The following is a 19734-nucleotide window of genomic DNA, read 5'->3' as shown; positions in this document are numbered from 1 at the left end:
AAACACCCATTTTTAGCTTTAGAATAGCCTTAAGATACTCGGCGCTTAAGATACTCGGCCTTAGAAAATGCAGTGATAACTTAAATATTATTAAAATACCCAACACGACATTTATAATCTTGAGATAACCGGAAATAGACGTCTCAAAATCACTAAGACTGACTCAGACAGCTGTTTATTAGAGCCGCTGTCACTATGCTAATACCTTCGAAGGGAGACGGAGGGAATAAAAACACCAGTCTACAACACATATATTAATTAACTTTATTATTTAGTACCTTGAAAAGTATTACACGAGATTCTTTATATCCTTTTTATGCAATTTAACTTCAGCGTATGCTTATAAATAGGGACATCGCTTCCTGGAGAGTTAGAAGCTGTACAAAACTCTGGAAATGATGAAGAGAGACAAGTGTTTACATCATACACGTGTGTGCCAATGGAGAGGGAGCTGGGCTGGAAACTGATTTTTTTTAACAATATGGACATTAATTTTATACACAACACTCTTAATAATAGTGCCAGAAGATTATTTTTTCCCACTTAATTAATCCACAAGGAAAGTGGAGGATTTACAACACGGTGTCCGAGGAGGTCGTGAACAAGCTTCATCAAAAAATCCTTTCGCTTGTGAATTAAATGACTGTGGCAAGTGCGCACTACGATGCTCTTTTGGCGGCGGCGGCGGCGATCATGACGCACCAAGCCAGCAACACACTCACTCACTCTCTCTCTCTCTCACACACACACACACACACACACACACACACACATACACACACATACAAAAAAAGAAAAAAAAATAAACACAAAAGGAAATCATTCACGCGTACAGGAGAGCGCGAGGAGATACTCTTGGAAGTCCTCCCAAAATTCCCTTCGGCGTCCTTGAACAAGAACCAACACGTCAAGAGAGTCTCCCTCACACTGGCTCCTCCCGAACTGAAGGGCGTGCACAGGTCACATGCAGGTACTATCGCCGCGGTCACCACCAGGGATCTGCAGCCTCGAGTCTTCTGAACTCCCTCTACCGAAGTGCCTGGCGGAGTTATAGGGATTGCTGGAGGGGCGCGCGACCCCGTCACCCACGCACCAGACGTTATTTCTCGGGGATCTTGTTAAAATTAGGCACACACAGGCACGTCCTCGTGATCTGTACGACTCTCAAACTGACCTGACGCCCAAGGAAGCTACGAGCATATTTCTTGGTGACGCCGCTGGTTCATTTCACCGTGTAAGCTTCGGTGCAGAGTTGAAGACTCGAAGCAAGTATCATATGAACAATGAACAGTCCATACCTGAACAGACTTAACGGATGACTGAGAGAAAGAACCACAAAGACGGTCCTGTGTACTCTAATTTTAAGCGCTCAAGACTCTGATAATGAAAGAATGTCTTCCATAAATATTTCTACGTGCCGTGCCGTGTGATAAACAAGATGTGCATGAAACAAGAGGACTGATTGATTAACTGACTGACTGGCATTACGCACTAGCTATATAGAAGCTGCTGATCCTCTCTGTGGCAAATACCAGGCGAAGTGTGCTCTACTTTTGATCCTAATGCACGGCGCGACATCCCGCCATGCTGCCTGAACATCTCCAGTTTGTACAGACAAAAACCTTAAGAGATTAGCGCCTTTCATCGGCTTAGCCTATGGAGGACTCAGAAATATCTTTAAAACTAATATGTGGCATTACTCAACGGTATAAGTATAGATGTAAAATAATACTTCACATAAAATACTCTAAAACGATGTCCGTCTATCCTTTAATAGGTATAAATGACTACATCAACAGGATCTATGCAAGTACTGCGTGGGGAGTCTAAAGGAATGATCAAACACTTGTGTGAAGCTGAATCCATTGAGGCGACACCATCATGTACACTCGTGGTCACAAGTCAAGTCACCTGCCAGACTCACTTTCACTGCGCTTTGCCTTTTCCCTCAGTCCAAAGTCCTCTTATCTGAGTATCTATCAGCTCTCAAGCACTGAGGAGTTCCCCGCATATCAGAGGACCCAAGACAGGGAAAACGCAGCAGGAGTGAGTGCGGTTTGCTACTTGACTGCCTGCCAAGACTATACCTTCTTCAGGAGACTATTACTTTGACGTGCTCGAAAGGCTGAAGCTTTATTACAATCTTTACTTTGCATCTTGCAGTTCCAAGTCGTAGTGTTCCGTGGAATGGATTACTGTTCTGCTGGACTCATCGCACCTAAGATGTTTCTACGTATATTAATTACAATACTCTTTACTCTTTATATACTTTCCTTTTCCATTTTATTTATTCTCCTACAAAGTCTATTTCGATTATTTTATTTAAATTCCTCTAACTTGAAAAGTTAAACTTAGTGAACTTGCAGGTCTCCTTTAACATTATATTTTTCACTAAAGGAAAACTTTTGCATATTTGTGTTCGTGAGAGTAAAAAATTTACATATTGCTGCAATCGTTCTTCGTGGGAAGTGGCATAGAGATACACCTACGAAACATCTCCAATTGAACTGTTGAATAAAACTAAATTCGGATGTTCTGCATATTTTTTTTTTCCACAATAATTTTTCTATATGTGTCAGGGCGTGTGTATGGTCGTGTTGGTGTCAATGTTCTTCGTGTTACTAGGATGTAATCTAAGTCAGTGAATGTAAGTTTTCTTGGTTCTGGTGCCGTGTTGGGGACGTACTCAAAATAAATCATGCGAAATGCCAAAATTATGCTTGAAAATGAACCTGAACCGTAAGACAATGTAAGCTAATTATTGTACTGTAACCCCTTCATGTGTTGGTTGAGTGTACACATCAACCTTCTCAGTCTGCGATGCGCAACACACGACTAAAAAGTTACTAATCATCTCATGGAGGCTTGAATGAACACAACACACCAGCGCGCAGGGACACGCCAAGCACACCCCTCTGGATAGCCACCCCGTGTGAAGACTGGCGCGTCCAGATCGTCCAATAAACATTCCAAAGATGTACAGCCGTAGACCTTACACCTTTCTAACCATCAGTTTATTCACACGAAATTACAGATTAAAATGGAAATAAATCACTACAATCGTCGGATTTGAGATGAAACTGCCTACACTAGAAGCCTGGAGTGTTTCAACGCGATGGAGGAGGAGGGAGAGGAGGCAAAGGAAGGAGTAGAGATGCTGGGCTGGGCTGGCGGGGCGACTACTTGATGAGAGGCAGCTCCTGGTTGTCGCACACGTCCATGTTGTAGTACACGGCGTCGGAGCTTGAGTTGGACGCCGTCATGGGCATGGAGGCGCCGTCGTTCTCCGCCTCCAGTCTCAGGGATCCCGCCCGGTCACCTCGCCTGCGGGAAACACACGGTGAGGGAGCGGCGGCAGGAGCAGAGGCAGACAGTGTGGCCAGGGAGGGTGCCTTGATCTGTGCTTGCATGCGTGGCACTACAGAGACTAAAGAGTGAGGGAGTATTCTTACAGATTTGTGTTTTATCACATTTTATTGTTGAAGTTTATATTTGACTAGTATGATGTGTTTTAATGAGTTCATAAAGTCTTATTACCATAAAAACACATGTTCTGCGTGTATAAAAAAAAAAAAAAAACACACACACACACATGAAAGTATCTTTATGCATCTTGAATGACCAGGAACATCCCAACTTGAAACAATAAACTCGTGATGAGGCGACTTTGTGTGAATGAAGCAAAGACGCCTCGTCACTCGGTCAGGTCCCCTCACCGTCCTCAGAACAGCTACACTAACTTGTCGTACCAGTTCCTCACGAACCTCGGCTTCTCAAAGAGGGAGGTGGGCCTTGGCCTCTTCACTGTAGGCATCACCTTGTGGGGCCGCGGCAACTTCACCAAAAACTTCTTGTAAGTCCTGTTGACTCTGCAGTGACACACGCCAACCTGCAACACAACGAGTAGTTTTAATTTATTTATTTATTTATTTTTTTTTACGGATACTGGGAGATCAAAAGCTAAGAAATAAAGAAGAGAGAAACGTTCGCAAAGCTGTCGTTCCATAAAGAAAGAAAAAAGTTGAAGCCACTGACGCGTCACTAAAAAAAGTTTAAAAAGTTTGAAAAGAGCAACTGCAGTTTTATCTCTTTTGCCTCTAGGAATCTTTCTTGACTGACGTTGCCCGCCACTGCTGCTAAGTGAATTGTTCCAAGGACATTCTACATAACACTGCAAACATCTGGCAAACACGTATACTTAAGTCCGAGGAAGTGTCTGGGATCCTCGCCACCTCCCGACTCACCACCACGATGAATATCAAGAGGGCGGCTGCCAGGGTCGCTATGGCCACGTAGATGTTCTTCATGTGGTCAAAGGGCATGTCCATGGGCAGGTGCACGTCCAAGGGCGCCGTCTCCATGGTGCCCACCACGCCCACGGTCTCCGGCACTGCCTCGTCTGGGTGAGGGACGCGCCGCCAAGGGCACCGCGGAAGAGGCAGACAGATGAGGCTCACACACACACAGTTTAACACAGCTAGGTTTTTGAGCGAAGGCTACAACGTGTGCGTGTAGTGTGAGTATAAAATGAAGTGACTTATTGCTGGCTGGCTGCGGAGTGTAACAAAGCAAAATGGAGAAACACGAAAGTATTGTAATTTGCAATGATTAGTCACTTAGATGTTCAAACGTTTCTGAAAATCATTCATCAGTAAGAATCATCTTCATATATCACACAAATATACGAGTATTCCTATAGGAAGATATAAAACACAAAAAGAAGTCATGAACCAGGTCTTTCAGAACACAGACAACTCTGGTGAGGAACATGAGATAGAAAACGTGTCTCGGGACCGCCAAGGGCAGTAGTGTGCACGTGAGGGTGGTGGCGAGGCGCGTGCAGCCGCCGCGTGGAGTTCACGCCCACGCCACCGGCAGCGTCCTGCGGCCTGCGTCCCGCGGGTCGCCTCGACGCCGTGCTTGGGGTATGTACGGACAGCGTGGCGGTGCCGAGGACAGGGCGTGCAGTGCGGCTACCAGCAGGCGTGCTGCGGCGGCTCTGGCACACACGAGCATCACACAGTGTACAGACAAGTGTTGTGGGGCACAACATGCAGCCCCGTCAGTATAATGTAGAACGTAATAACGTCCGTCATGCAAAGGACAGGCATTACGGTGTGTGGCTTGTGTGCTCCTTACACTGTACTCTTAACATCCATGTCAAGAGGAGTATTTCCAGTAGTGTGGTGTAGTGGTGAGTCTGTCATGCAAGCAGCAGGACCGCCGCGGCAGCCCCAGTGGGCGGCCGTGGACGAGGTGCAGAGGCTGGGTGAGGAGTGAAGGCGAGCATGCGAGTGAGTGAGGAGGCCGAGAGGGAGGGACACACCTGAGCGGGTCTGGACCACGCACACACCTGCACACGGGCACTTCTGTCTACTGACACACAGGTCGAACAAAAAGTATAAAGCGGAAGCAACCCCATTGTACATGAGATGACCAACACACATCGGCTCCTCGCCTGCATCCTGCGTCGGGCAAAGAAGGGAACACAGACTGCAACACACGAGGACCTGCGGCGCTCAGGACCACCACGCCCACGCCCACGGCAAGCACCTGGCCCTAGTCACCCTGGGGACCTTACACAGCAGGTAGCGACCCCGAGACACCGCACTGACTAGACCACCACACCAGGCAGGCACAGCACGTGGGTGTAGGTGACGCCCAGGCAACAGGTGGATGAGTGGGTGAGTGGGTGGGTGGGTGAGTTAAGCAGAATGGTGTAGTTGCACTCAGAACACCAGTGACTGTGACATGAGTAACACTGACATGACATCTGGTGGGGGGTGATGACACTATTAATACACATCAAGCACTTTACTAAGTTTTCTCTTGTGTGGAAGGAACGATAGCGACACAAACATACACTGAGAGAAGGGAGAATCTTTTACAGCTTTAGAACACAATAACTTAAACTTCTCGAACCGTACTGCAAGAAGAAGATTTATTAATAACTTCAGATTCAAGGGAAGGTTACTGAAGTCTTTTTAATTATTTCTTACGCAAGGGAGGACACGGATGGCCAACTTATTGAAGCAAGGAGGATGCAGGTACACCAACACAGTAGTAGTAGTAGTAGTAGTAGTAGTAGTAGTAGTATAGGAGGAATAGAAGTGACAATAACAGAAGAAGAAGAAGAAGTAGTAGTAGTAGTAGTAGTAGTAGTAGTAATAGTAGTTAGCAGGGGATGTTCATGAGCGGTGAGCCAGGGGAGAAGGGTAAAGCGATTGGCCTACAGAGGGGCGGGAAGGCTCGCAGGGTCGCGCAGGGAGGGAGGGATTAGAGAAGGATGCCCTGGTGAGGTTATGTTCTTTCTTCTTTACTGGGCATCCTTGGTACCTTGTTCATTCTTACTCGCCAGACTAAAGGTTAGTAAACACTACATCTGCTGCCTATAGAGCTGATGTGGCCTACTGCCTCTGTGTATTGCTAAATGACCAATGCCTTTTACTGTTTTAATTAGACACTAAGCTGAATTAAGTTATACTGTGGCAATGACTGTAAATAGTTTTACTCCGTCTGTTAAATATTAGAGGTAATTCCCTAACTAATGCCTAACTAAAGCTTTCGTCATCTGTGATCTATCCTACCTCCAATCCTATCACACTACTCGTAATGCTTCACTGTCTATCTATCCTGGCACGCCCAGCTTGACACACTTCCTGGTGTTCGCCCGTGCTTCGATCGAGCCACCGAGGCGCCGTGCAGATGAGGGCGGAGTCTGCACAACGCGGCCCGTGCCCCTGGCCTGCCTCACTCACCGTGCGCCTCCTGCAGGATACCTTGACACGTGGTGCCGGTGAACCCAGCTCGACAGGCACAGTAGAACACGTTGGCGTCGGGCAGGTTCCAGCAGGTGCCGCCGTTGTCGCAGGGGTTGGGGGTGCACAGCTGCGGGGCGGGACATGTTACTGAGCTGGTTTTATTGTAAGTATAATTTTTTGTTATTTAGTCTTTGTTTTTCTGTGTAAAGCTGTTAATACTTCCAGACGGCAATGACATATCGCCATTTATTATTATTACACAGCCATTACTTCGACTCCAACCAGTTGTAAAACATAAACACCTGAAGGATTTGACTGACTGACTAAATGACTGACTGACTGACTGACTGAGAGATACTAGACTGATTGGTATTTCCGTGCCGCAATAACGAAGTCGTATGGAGCCACAATAAAAAAAAAAGAGAAAAAAAAAAATACAATAACTCCATCAGATTGAAGACTTGTTATTGGTGATAGTGTGATCTCGCCCCAATCTAATAATTTGGTAATGTAATTTGGTAATAAGTAGACGGTTATATCGTGAAAATGAGTAAATATTCGATTTTTCTCTGTTGCGGAGCTCCATGGCGCGTGAAGGAACCATATTTGAGAGCAGAATAATTAGCGAAGATGATCAGGTGTAACGAAGCGCCGGTGCTGCCTTCATTAATTAAAGCCCACCCGTGCACACTATCCCTGAGGACACTCAGGGCGCGCGGCACGAGTGGCACTCAGCGCTCAGCCCCGCGGCGTGTTCACACTACAGACCCTCCAGCACCACGCCAGGCGCGGCAGGGGACACCGTACTCCCGCTGCGCGATTTCGTCCCGTACATAAAGGAAGAGCGGGAATGCTGTCGAGTGATGAAACTGAATGCCAAATGAAACAAAATGGAAGATAATATATAGAATAAATGAACTAATGATAAATTATAGATAAATACACGGTAATACAAAATAAATAACAAAATGCTAAATAGGTTAAGAGGTAGGGTAAGGAATGATAAGGAATTTTCAAATAACTGAATTGAACAAGTTTCTAAAAAGTTTCTTTGAATTTTTGAGCGACAAGTTGAGCGTTTTCTTTTTTCCTTTTTATTTTTTAGTGCCCTTCACCAGCCTCCTTCACACGCAAAAAAAAAAAAAAAGAAAAAAAAGAAAAAAAAGAAAAAAAGTAAATAAATAAGAAAAAAAATAAATAAAATAACTAACTAAATAAATAAAGATAAAATAAATAAATAAATAGATAAATAAACATAAATAATAAATAGATAAAAAGATAGAAAAATAGATAAACAAATAAATAAAAAATAATAAAACAAAATAAATAAAAAATAAGAAAGAAAAAAACAAATAAATAAATAAACAAATACATCAATAAATAAGTAACAACTCATTTAATTTAGTCTATAATCTGAGCCGGAGTCCCACAGCGTGGTTACCTGAGGGTGGGGGCCGCAGTTGTCCTCCGTGAAGCCCCTCAGACACTCACAGGAATAGCTGTTGCCCTTGTCCACGCAGACCAGGTTGGCGGGGCACGGGTTGTCCGAGCACAGGTCAAACTGCAAGGGTCAGGGAAAGTTGTGGTTACCTGGCTGAAACTTTTATTGATGGTCTTTGTTGTGATCCCAAAACTTTCCTCCTTTTTTTTCTCTTTTCTTTTTTCACCAAGACTTTTTTTTTATTTAATTTCTTTTCTTTTTTTCACGAATACTTTTTTTTTAAGTTTTTACATATTTCTTTTTTTTCTCCTGTTTAACTTTCTTTTTTTTTATTGGTGATCTTTGTTGTGATTCCAAAACTTTCCTCCTTTTTTTTTTTTCACCAAGACTTTTTTTTCTTTAATTTCTCACACATTTTTTTTCTCCTGTTTAACTTTCTTTTCTTGTCCAATATCTTTTATTTATTTTTCTTTTAATTTCCCTCATGTTTCTCTTCCTTTTCTCCCTGTTTAACTTTTTTTTTATCGAAATTTTTCTTTTCATTTCCCTCTTGTTTATTTTTTCCTCCTCCTTGTTCTTCTTTTGTCTCCTGTTCTTTCTTTCTTTTTTTTTTTACTTTTCTTTTATCTTTACTATTTACTTTTTTATTTACTTAAGTTTTATATTTATACTTTCTTACCTTATTCTCCCTTTTCATTTATTACCTCCTGTTTCTTACCTTCGCTTTTACAACATATTCCTTCTCCTTTATCTCCTTTTCTTACTTTCCCTCCTTCATCCATTTGAGCCCAACTTGTTCTCATCCCCACTTGGCTATATTGCAGGGCCTCTCGTGGCGTGTTTTGCAGTCATATGTCTCCCTAGTACCCTCAATGTCTTCCTCCTTGCCTCCTTCTAGTCCCCTCCCTCCTTCAGGGATCTCCTCCAGCTGCTACTGTCACTATTACCTCCGTTATCACCACTACAACTACCACTTCTGGCTCTCGTATCCATTTTCCTGTACTCAAAGATGGCCCCCGTTGCTCGTTTTTTACATGTGTTCCATTTTCTTCCAAGACGTCCGCAGTCACTCTCTTTGTGCTTCTCGATGCCTCTGTCTTTCACGCACCGCCCACCGTCCTTTCTGCCAAAGAGAGTCACCGCCCTTTATTTATTTCCGTAATAAGGTTTCTGTGCCAAAGGTGGCAGAAAACCTTCATATTTTTCCCCCAAGTCTGCTGAGAAAGTCGACTCTTACTGACTTGTGAGCTTCACTTCTCGTGGCCCTCAGGGGGAACGGGCCACCACACGCAATTCTCTTTTGCTTTCTTTAAAATCAAAATAACGCTCCCTGAGTTCATACATTTTTGTCCATTTGTTTCGCAGGGAGGAAATTATAATTTTTAAAAGAATCCCGAACACATAATCGCTCAGGAAGTTGCCCTTTGTGACAGTTTGTGCTTGGCGAGGCACGAGTTCTGGCAAGTAAATGTTGATAATACTTAACGTTGATAATCGCAGCTTTCAGAACGTTAAGATCCAAGACGACGAGTCCGCGGGGTACAAAGTAAGGAAACTTCTGACAGCGGCATCCTCCATCCGCCATGCCACTAAGTTTTGTCAAGTCCTTCATTTCTTTCAGTTCCCTTCGTCATCCCTTCCTTCAGGCACTCACGTTCGTCCCTTTACCCCCTAAATCCTCCACCCCTTCCTCTGGCACCCTTCGTCATCACCTGGAAAACCTCACGTTCTTCGCCTCTTAACCCCTTTAATTCTCTTCCTTATCTTTAGTTTTCTTCTGCAAAGACTCACGTTCCTCGCCCCCTTACTACTTAAATTCTCCATTCCTGGATCCCTTGGTCATTCAAACCCTTACCCTTTCTTCTGGTCCCCTCTTACAAAACCTTACATTCCCCAACCATTCACATGTTAAATCCCCTACCATTGATCCCCTTAGTTACCTTTTTTGCAGTCCCTTACATTCATCGCTCCTTTACCCTTAAACTCTCATCCTTCCCTCGGATTCCTTTCGTCATCTGCGTAATGTTTTCTCTCCACTCCCCTCACCTTGATCTCGCAGCGCTTGCCGGTGTAGCCTCGCCCGCACAAACACTCATAGACTCCGATGTTGTCGACGCAGGTTCCGCCGTTGACGCAAGGGTTTGAATCACACTCGTTGTACTCGAACTCACACCGCACCCCACCGAAGCCTGGAGGAGGAGGAGGAGGAGGAGGAGGAGGAGGAGAAGGAGGAAGAGGAGGAGGAGGAGGAGGGGGGGTTAGTAGTGCCTGGAGACAATAGCGTGGAGATTGATGGTGAGCGAGTGTAAGTGTGGCGAGCAGCGTGTGTGAGTATTGGTGATATTGGTCATGTGTGTGTGTGTGTGTGTGTGTGTGTTTGTGTGGTTTTAGGGTACTTTTCTTCATTATTTTTACTATTTCATTGATATAAAAAGAGTATGTTTACTTTTTAGTGTTATTATTATTATTATTATTATTATTATTATTATATTGGAAAAAGTTAGAAATATAGCCAGGAAAGAGCAGAGATACTTAAAATGTTCAAACTTCATATAGTAACTGGTGTATATGTTTTGTACTTCTGCTTTTGTCAATAAATTATGTCTGTGTGTTCTAAGTAGGTAGGTAGGAGGCAGGTGGGTAGGTAGATAAGTAGATAGATAGATAGATAGAGAGATAGAGAGATAGATAGATAGATAGATGGATAGGTAGGTAGGTAGACGGATAGATAGATAGATAGACAGATAGATAAATAGATAGATAGATAGATAGATAGATAGATAGATAGATAGATAAATAAATAGATAGATAGATGGATAGGTAGGTAGGTAGACGGATAGATAGATAGACAGATAAATAGATATATAGATAGATAGATAGATAGATAGATAGATAGATGGATAGATAGGTAGGTAGGTAGACAGGCAGACAGACAGACGGACGGACAGACAGACAGACGATAGATACATAGATTGATAGATAGTTAGGTAACAGGTATGTTGGAAGGAAGGAAGGAACGAAGGAAAGAAGGAAGGAAGGAAGGAAGGAAGGAAGGAAGGAAGGAAGAAGAAAGAAAGAAAGAAGTAGAAGGAGAGAAAGAAACAAGGAAAGGGCGACAGGTAAGCAAGGCACGCATCAAGACTCACCTGGCTGGCAGAAACACCTGAAGTTCTGCGCTGTCGTCTCCACACACACGCCATGCTCGCAGGGGCCCGCCGCGCACCCGATCGCCTTACCCGAGGAGTCCACGGCAGGCACGCTCCTCTCCGTGCACTGCGTCCCCGTCCAGCCCGAGGGACAGTGGCACGTGTAGCTGGAGTGGTTCCCCGTGCACGTGGCTCCATTCCTGCACGGCCCAGACTCGCACAGATTGGTTCGCTCCTCACAGAACCGTCCTCGGAAACCTGAACCGAACCGAGTAAGGAGAATAATAATACATGACCAATACAGGAGTGATACATTATAAGGTTAACGAAACATACGTGAACTATACAGGGTAAACACAAGACCAATATAAAATCAATACATGACACCACTAAAGCACGGCAGATACATGAACTGTACATTATAAATACGAAAGAAATAGAGTAACAATAACTGAAGAAAACAACAATCAAATACGGAAGTACTACAGGAAAAGTGCATGCAGGATATATGTAGGAGCTATACAGAACACATGAGCAATATAAGGAAAAAAGTACAGTGGAAGAAGGAATACACGAGGAATATGTTGACGAAAGTAACTGAAAAAGGAACATTAAAAAGAAATAAAGACTTGAAAAAAATGCAGAATAAACGGAAACACAAAAATAATGAACAAAACGAGAAATAAACGAGGAATACATGAACTAAAATAACTGAACGGAAACATTAAAGAGAAACAGAGGATAAACACTAGCGCAAAACAAAGAACTACACGATAAATGCACGAGGAATATTTGGGGAAAACACAGGAGGAAGAATATGCGGGTAAAATACTTGGGAGGAATATTAAGGAGATACACTGCTGGGGTGAGGACAAAACTACCCAGTGGAGCGGCTCTTGTGCAACTGGAAGGGAGGGAGGAAGGCAGGAAGGCAAGGAGGACCTAAAGAGGGAGCTTGATGGATTGAAGCATTGAGACTACGGCCAGTATTCTTCACTTCAGACTCATAAGGACTGTTTCTAAAAGCCACGGAGTCAGGTTATCATGGGTTTTCTCTCACTGACGGAGCGGAAGTCTTGTCAAACTGTAGCCGGCATCATGAAAACACTCATGAAAACAAGTAACTTCCAAGAATCCGTCAGCAGTTGTCAAGACCATGTACGCCGGAACGCTTGGTAACACGGGACTGTCTGGCGCTGCAATAAAACCCGCGGCCGCCAGAGGAACAAGCAAGCTCGTCAGGCTGCACAATGCGTCGTGAAGGCGTCTTGTATGTAAACTTTTCCCCTCACTTCTTTCCGGGGATAATAGAGAACACTGGGGTCCTCCTCCTCCTCCTTCTCCCATGTGGACGTTCGCAATTGTCTACTTTTAAATTCCCTGTTTCATTCTCCTTCACTCTCACTTATTCGATCTCTAAAACACTTCTCCATTTCACGTAAACCTCATCAACCTCCTCTCTCTTCAATCAATCAATCTCAACTCTCATTCCATTAGTTAGTTCTTCTGAAGGGTATCTGAGAGCACAGGAAAAGTTTGTAACTCTCTACGAATATTTGTAATTTTCCCTTTCCTGTTCCTTTTCCTCCTCTTCATTTCCCTCCTCCTTTTCTATTATTTAAGTGTAGATATGTTTATTTTTCTTTATTTAGTGGGTGAAGCATTTCCTTATCTTACGAGAATATCTGCAAATGCCTTTTTCCTTTTTTCTCTTCATCTCTCTTATTCTTTTTCAGTATTTATTCAGATGCTCATCTTTCTCTACAAAATCTACAAGACCAGTTATATAGTCAGATTGGAAAATATGATACAAATCTAAGACAGCATAACTCAGAATCTCAAGACGAAAATAAATACATAAGTAAATAAACAAATAAAAGGCGAGAAGAGAAACTTGGGACAGAATTTTCGCGTGAGGAATAATACGAAGTCTCCGCCACGCCCGGCAACAAAGGAGGGCGTGGAGTGGCCGCGGACGCCTGCCTGTGTCAATACTTGGGCGGGAGTCACTCTGGGAGGGGAGGAGGCCGCCCATACCGCCCAGTCCAGCCCCGCCCACGCCCCATACTCTTCCTTCCACCGCCACTCACTCAACCTGTCACCCATACAAGACCAGACTCCTTCGCCTCCACACATTTTGTATTTCTTTTCCTCCCCGTGTGTTTATTTCTCCACTCCTTCATTCTTTCCTTCTCTTTTCCTCTCTTCTTGCTCTTCTTCCTCCTTACTGTTCACATTTCACACTCTCCCTCGTCCTTCCTTCAGTCTCCTCTCCTCTCCGTTCTCCTCCTTTAAACCTCACCACACACTCCTTCACTTCCTTCCTCCGCTGAAACACCCCGTCCATGTCTGTTTCTCTCTCTCTCTCTCTCTCTCTCTCTCTGTTCATTTTTTTCCCTGCCCACTATTCTCGCCTTCTCTTCTACTTGCTTTAACTCTCTCACTCTCTTCCTTCCCTCCACAGCACCCACGCACATCTTCACTTCTCCCATCTCTCTCTCTCTCTCTCTCCCTCTCTCTCTCTCTTTCTCTCTCTCTCTCTCTCTCTCTCTCTCTCTCTCTCTCTCTCTCTCTCTCTCTCTCTCTCTCTCTCTCTCTCTCTCTCTCTCTCAACTTCGTGTCAATCGAAACAGACAAACTTTCACAGGGCGACACAGCGTACAGCGGGACATCAACAAAGCCTCTGTGGGCCTCGGGATGCCGGCAAAGACTCCTCCTGCTGGACACGGCGCAACACGAGGCTGGCGCGATAGTTTGTGGCCATCTGTGAGTCCACCATGTTGATGTGATTTGTCCTCCACTTATTGACTTATAGCTCAGTCCGCACGGCTCTCGGCCCTCTGTTGGTTATCTCTGAAGGCTCTTTATCTGCTTCGTGCCCTTTGATGCGTCTCTTCCTTCCGTCTGTCTCTCTAGCTATTTTCCTTGTGCGGTGTTGTTATGAAAGTACCGCGTTCTCCTTTTTTGAATCTTGCACGGCTCTCGGCCCTCTGTTGGTCATCTCTGAAGGCTCTTTATCTCCTTTGTGCCCTTTGATGCGTCGCTTCCTTCCCTCTGTCTCTCTCTTTTTCTTCCTCTCTTAACTGCACGGCGTTCTTTGCCCAAGGGTATTGATTATGGAAGTACCTCTTTTTATATTTTTCTTTCTCTTCCTTCCGTTTCTCTCTTTCTTCCTCTCTTTCTTCACTGTAAGGTATTATTTGTCCAAGTGTGCTGATTACGGGAGTACCTCGTTTTCTTTTTCTAATTGCTGGTTATGTCCGTATGTTACGTGGTACGTCAACATGAACTTGCGTCACACACACACACACACACACACGCGCGCGCGCGTCAGTTCGAAAGATACAATAGACATTCTTGTAAAAGGAGAGAAGGAAGCCTCGCCCCGCGGGACACGGTGATCCCTGAACACATGATGCACACGTCCCCTTTGTCACGCCGCGGCAAGACAGACGAGACCATTTTATTTTTCTTTACCCTTTTTAACCCTTTTCCTCCAGTTAAGAATGCTCGACAGGTCCCGGCGGATTTAGGGGAAAAAACCGGAAAATAAGGAAAATGGGTAGATACACAGCTGAGTGGAGGCTGTCAGCGGAGGGAGGCAGGGGAAGGGGTGGGGGGTGGCGACAGGCGGCGGGGGTTTCCGTTTCAGAATTTTTAGGAGTGTTTGCTGACGTTGGCGAGGCTGGCGAGGAGGTGATGGCGGCGCCCGGTAACAAAGAAGCGTGAGAGAGAGGCGACACAGCGAGAGGAGCGATATTTGCAGACAAAACGACCTTGCAATAAGCACCTTGTTTGGGAGGCGCGGCGCTCACTCACCATAAGGACACAGGCACTGGAAGGTGTCCCCGTCATGTCCCTCCTGGATGTCCACGCAGATGCCGGCGTTGAGGCACGGACCCCCGCTGCATGCGTCCATCTCCTCGCAGTGGCTGCCGATGTACCCGTCACAACACTTACACTGGAAATGCTCCTGCGGGGGAGAAGAACAGAAAAAAAAGGAACGTTACAAGGATTTTTTGTATTTACTTCTTTTTTCCTGTTTTCTTTTCTTGTTTGTCTCTTTTTCTTATCATTATTACTATTAATACTATTATTGTTTTTTTTTATACACTAAGGACTCCAGTTACGGCCACAAAATGATTAAACAGGCCCATTCATAACGCCGCTTCTAAAAGAACTAATAACAAGGAATGTCACAAACAAGTCAGCAAATTCAGCTTAGCACAGGGTAATAAATAACAAACAGCAGCAGACCCTTAGCACCTTCCTAGGTTGTCTAATTTCACCATTTTTACACTATAGGATATAGACAGGATAGCACAGTGGAAGGTTCCTTACCATCCTTGCATTCTTTCAAGCAGATAATGTGGATATTTATTCTTAATTCTTCCATCTCTTAATTCAAGTTATTCTGAAGGTCTAGTCTCTTACGCTCCTGATAAATGGTCAAGTCATTAAGTTGTTGGCTGAAATCGTCGCTCGTTAGTAACGATACCGTAGAAAGAGAACGACTTGTTAGATCGACCCTTGTTGAAATCCTAGCCTTGCCTAACCCTGAGTGGTTCTGTAAGACTAACCTTGCTATTGTTCCCTATCTTTGTAGTTCATCCTCTCCTCCCACTTCAAAATACCCTCCTGGCTGCAGGTGAATCCAATGTTAATCTACAGGTAACGACCGCGCTGCTCCGCCGCTCTGGTCGGTTCGTGACGAGGGGCAGGTAAGGGAGTCCCGCTACCTGCCAGGAGGGCTCACCAGCTGTTAATATTTCACTTCATTTACCGTGAACGGCGCAAATAACTGCGGCTAAATGTAAATGAGTGACGCTCTGAGGGCACACTAGGAGCAAGAGGCCCAGTGTGGCTGTGTGTCAGTATCGATGTCCAATAACAGTGAGGGCGGGCGGGGAGGTCGGCCAGCACCCCGCCGGCCTCCCTCAGTCAGCCAGGCGTGAGCTCCTCCTGCAGGATCTAGTTATCTTGTTTGTGTCCCAAGTTTAAAAGGAATTCGGGTTATTTTACGACAATTCCCTTTGTTTTCGTGGCCTGGGAGGGCTTTCATTCGTGGCGTGCAGTCCGCTCCGCGCTATTATCATGATGAGACGAGATGCCGCGCGTGACAAGGAATAGGAGGCCAGAAATGACCCCTCACTTCACATCACTTTCAGTTTTGAGGTCAAGGTTACCACACATGTCCAATTATACCATTCCCTTTTTGTCCGCGGGAAAGAATACTGCCACAAAACCCTCAACTTTTCGCTCCTGGAATACAACCGCGCGGAGGCGAGTCTGGGCACAATTACACACGCTTGTCACCCTCAGACTCCAGGCGCGCGGCGGGCGAGTCCTCCGCGGCGTGAGTGGGCCGTGATTATTCCATGCACAGGGCTGCTCTTGTGTGTGTGTGTGTGTGTGTGTGTGTGTGTGTGTGTGTGTGTGTGTGTGTGTGTGTGTGTGTGTGTGTGTTTCCAACTCTCTACTCGTATTTGTTAGACACAGGATTTCCTACTCAGGTTTATCCCTCTCTATCTTACTGATTTTCTCCTTCCCCCCGTCCTCTCTCTCTCTCTAGAAGTAGTAGTAGTAGTAGTAGTAGAATTATTATCATTACTATTATCATTATTATTATTATTATTATTATTATTATTATTATTATTATTATTATTATCATTAGTAGTAGTAGTAGTAGTAGTAGTAGTAGTAGCAGCAGCAGCAGTAATAGTAGTAACAGTAGTATGGCTGTTATAGTAATAGCTCAATACACATCCCCGTTATAGACCTGTTATCTGTTTTTTATGTGATCTTATGTAATCCCCCGTCTCTCTCTCTCTCTCTCTCTCTCTCTCTCTCTCTCTCTCTCTCTTCCAGACCATGACAATAGGGATTATGAGCCGCACAGATGGACAAACATTAGCGTGTTATTCAAAATACACTAACCGCACTGACAATTACTCCTTTGTGCCTCCGCCCTGCCAGCGAGCGCCACGAAACAGCTCTGGGGATCACGCCGCTAAAAATAACATAAAAGTTCCTAATATTAGCGTGGAGTCAATTCAAACGACGTCAGCGTGGAGAGCGGGCGTGGATTTGATGGCTTAATGAAATAATGAGCTGGCCCGCTGGTTTTTGTGTTTTTTATAGCGAGTAGCATAATTAGATGAATATAATTAGGTGTATATCGGCAGTGTACGACCCGAGCGCCTAGTGTTTTAGTATATGGGCAGCGCAGCTTGAACGAACGATGGACTGCGGACGTGAACGAAGAGATAATGAACGTTGAAGATTAATCCTTAATGAAAATAATTAAAACTGTGCAAAAATGTCCCTGATTTCACGGGTGGTTTATAGGAAAAAAATGATTAAAGCGAAAATATTCATTATTCAAGGACCATATAAGTCTTTTTTTCTTTTTTTTTTACTATAAAGCTCGTCCTTTATTAATTCTTTTGTCCGCATCTGAGTTGTGGTGAAGGGAACCAAGCCTTGAGGATTAGGTTTTCATTTGCATTGCTTTGTTTTTCGCAATTATACAATTTTATTACAAGCATTATATAGTTGTTATGATTGTTATTTGATTGTGTAGGATCTCTCTCTCTCTCTCTCTCTCTCTCTCTCTCTCTCTCTCTCTCTCTCTCTCTCTCTCTCTCTCTCTCTCTCTCTCTCTCTCTCTCTCTCTCTCTCTCTCTCTCTCTCTCTCTCTCAACACTCACCATGTCCCTCTTGGTGTAGCAGGCGCCCTTGCCGGAGCAGAGAGATCCTTCCCCACACTCTGCAGACCTCACCGTCACCTGCAGCTTGAAGCACTCCGTCGAGGACCACGAGGAACGACCTGCCGAAGAAGACGCCGGGAGTTCATGAGGAGTAAAACGACGCTGGGTTCATTGTGTGAGTGTCTGGGTTCGTGTGCTGCTTCCGGCTGTGCTGCTGCTGACTCACTGGGAACTTCAGTAATGAACACAGGGATGAAAAGTAAGTGTATATATAGTCAGGACGCGGATGCTTGGTCCGTGGAATTCATGTGGCTGCTAAAGAGTTTTTTTTTTTTTTCTTATGTATATTTATTTCTTCTAAAGAACATGTGGGTATATTATGAAAGAAATACTGCCAACGAAACGTAGTATGAACGAAAGAATTCCAACAATTTCCTTTCTAAAAAATAAGCAAGGACATGGTCTTGTAGCCTGACGTTCTGAAACCAACAACGAAAAGACTAAGAATATAAAAATAAATTGTTTGAATCTAATATAAACTGAAAGAAAAATTGCCCCACTTACGAATATTTCTCTTAAAAATATATGTAAGAAAGATGCACTGTTATAGTTAGTTGACGTTGGGAAGATAACATAGAGGATAAAAAATCTATAGATAAAGAATTAGTTGACGTGTGTGAATATGCAGTTGACTACAAGAGAAATAGTCCCACAAATTCCCTCTCAAAAACAAGTGGGAAGGACATGTTGTAGTTTGACGTTCTGAAATTAACAACAAGGGGATAAAAACATGCAGATAAGCAGTTAGCAGAAACATACGGATGCAAAAATAAACGAGAGAAAGAATCCCACATAATATCCCGCCAAAAATATGTTTGGACATGTAATAATCTGACGCTCTGAAATAAACAACAAAAACAGGAAAACGTAGAGACGAACTTTTAGTAAACACGTATAGGTTGAAATGAATGACGAGAGGAGCATTTACACTAAATCCTCTCCCCCTCAAAAAATAAAAAATAAAATAAAATAATAATAATAATAAAAAATAAGTAAATGAAAAAAAAATAAACAAAATAAAATAAAAATAAAATAAATAAAAATAAAATAAAATAAAATAAATAAATAAAATAAAAACAGAAAATTAATAAATGAATAAAAAATAATTAAATAATAAATTGAAATAAAATAAAATGAAATAAAAAATAAAGTAAAATAAATAAATAAATAAATAAATAAATAGATAAATAAATAAAATATAATGTAATAAAATAAAAAAATAAAAATAAAATAAAGAAAAATAAATATATAAAACAAACAACTTAAATCGAGATAAATAAATAAATAAATATATGGATAAAATCCCTTTATTACTTTGTTCTGAAATCAACAAGAAAGGGATGAGATTTTATTGATAATCAGCGGACACATGGCCGTGATAACCCCACAAGCTATTCCGGCAAAAAACAAGTAAGGACACGCTCTGGAGACCGAGCCGACGTACTCAGATCAACAACAAAGGCGCAAGATTCAGAGATAACCAATGTTTTGACGTGCGTGACTCCAAAACATACAAGATAAACAGTTCTGAAAAAAAAAAAAAAAACATAGGACGCGCTCTGGTGGCTTGGCTGAAGATCACTCATCAGCACAGAGATAAGATGCACAGATAAGCA

At 43.6% G+C, this 19734-nt stretch overlaps 1 protein-coding gene across 4 annotated transcripts in view; it reads right to left on the bottom strand.

Moving 5' to 3' along the window:
* Positions 1-241: 241 nt before the first annotated feature.
* LOC135090619 (uncharacterized) overlaps positions 242-19734 on the bottom strand; it is a 169048-nt gene continuing 149555 nt past the window's right edge. For 2 of the 4 annotated variants that reach the window (XM_063987536.1, XM_063987532.1), the window contains 9 exons: positions 18059-18177; positions 15168-15321; positions 11349-11606; positions 10249-10391; positions 8203-8322; positions 6759-6888; positions 4245-4399; positions 3750-3889; positions 3026-3324 (listed from right to left, as the gene is read on the bottom strand). In XM_063987536.1, coding sequence (XP_063843606.1) covers positions 3180-3324; positions 3750-3889; positions 4245-4399; positions 6759-6888; positions 8203-8322; positions 10249-10391; positions 11349-11606; positions 15168-15321; positions 18059-18177 — 1364 coding nt within the window. In that variant the 3' untranslated portion in view covers positions 3026-3179. Of the gene's footprint in view, positions 3325-3749; positions 3890-4244; positions 4400-6758; positions 6889-8202; positions 8323-10248; positions 10392-11348; positions 11607-15167; positions 15322-18058; positions 18178-19734 lie in introns of all 4 variants that reach the window. The other 2 variants (XM_063987533.1, XM_063987534.1) reach the window with 2 other exon arrangements.

This window comes from Scylla paramamosain, chromosome 35 (genome assembly GCF_035594125.1).
Source record: "Scylla paramamosain isolate STU-SP2022 chromosome 35, ASM3559412v1, whole genome shotgun sequence".
In the NCBI taxonomy this organism is placed as follows: domain Eukaryota; kingdom Metazoa; phylum Arthropoda; class Malacostraca; order Decapoda; family Portunidae; genus Scylla; species Scylla paramamosain.
This window is presented reverse-complemented; position numbering and strand designations above follow the sequence as displayed.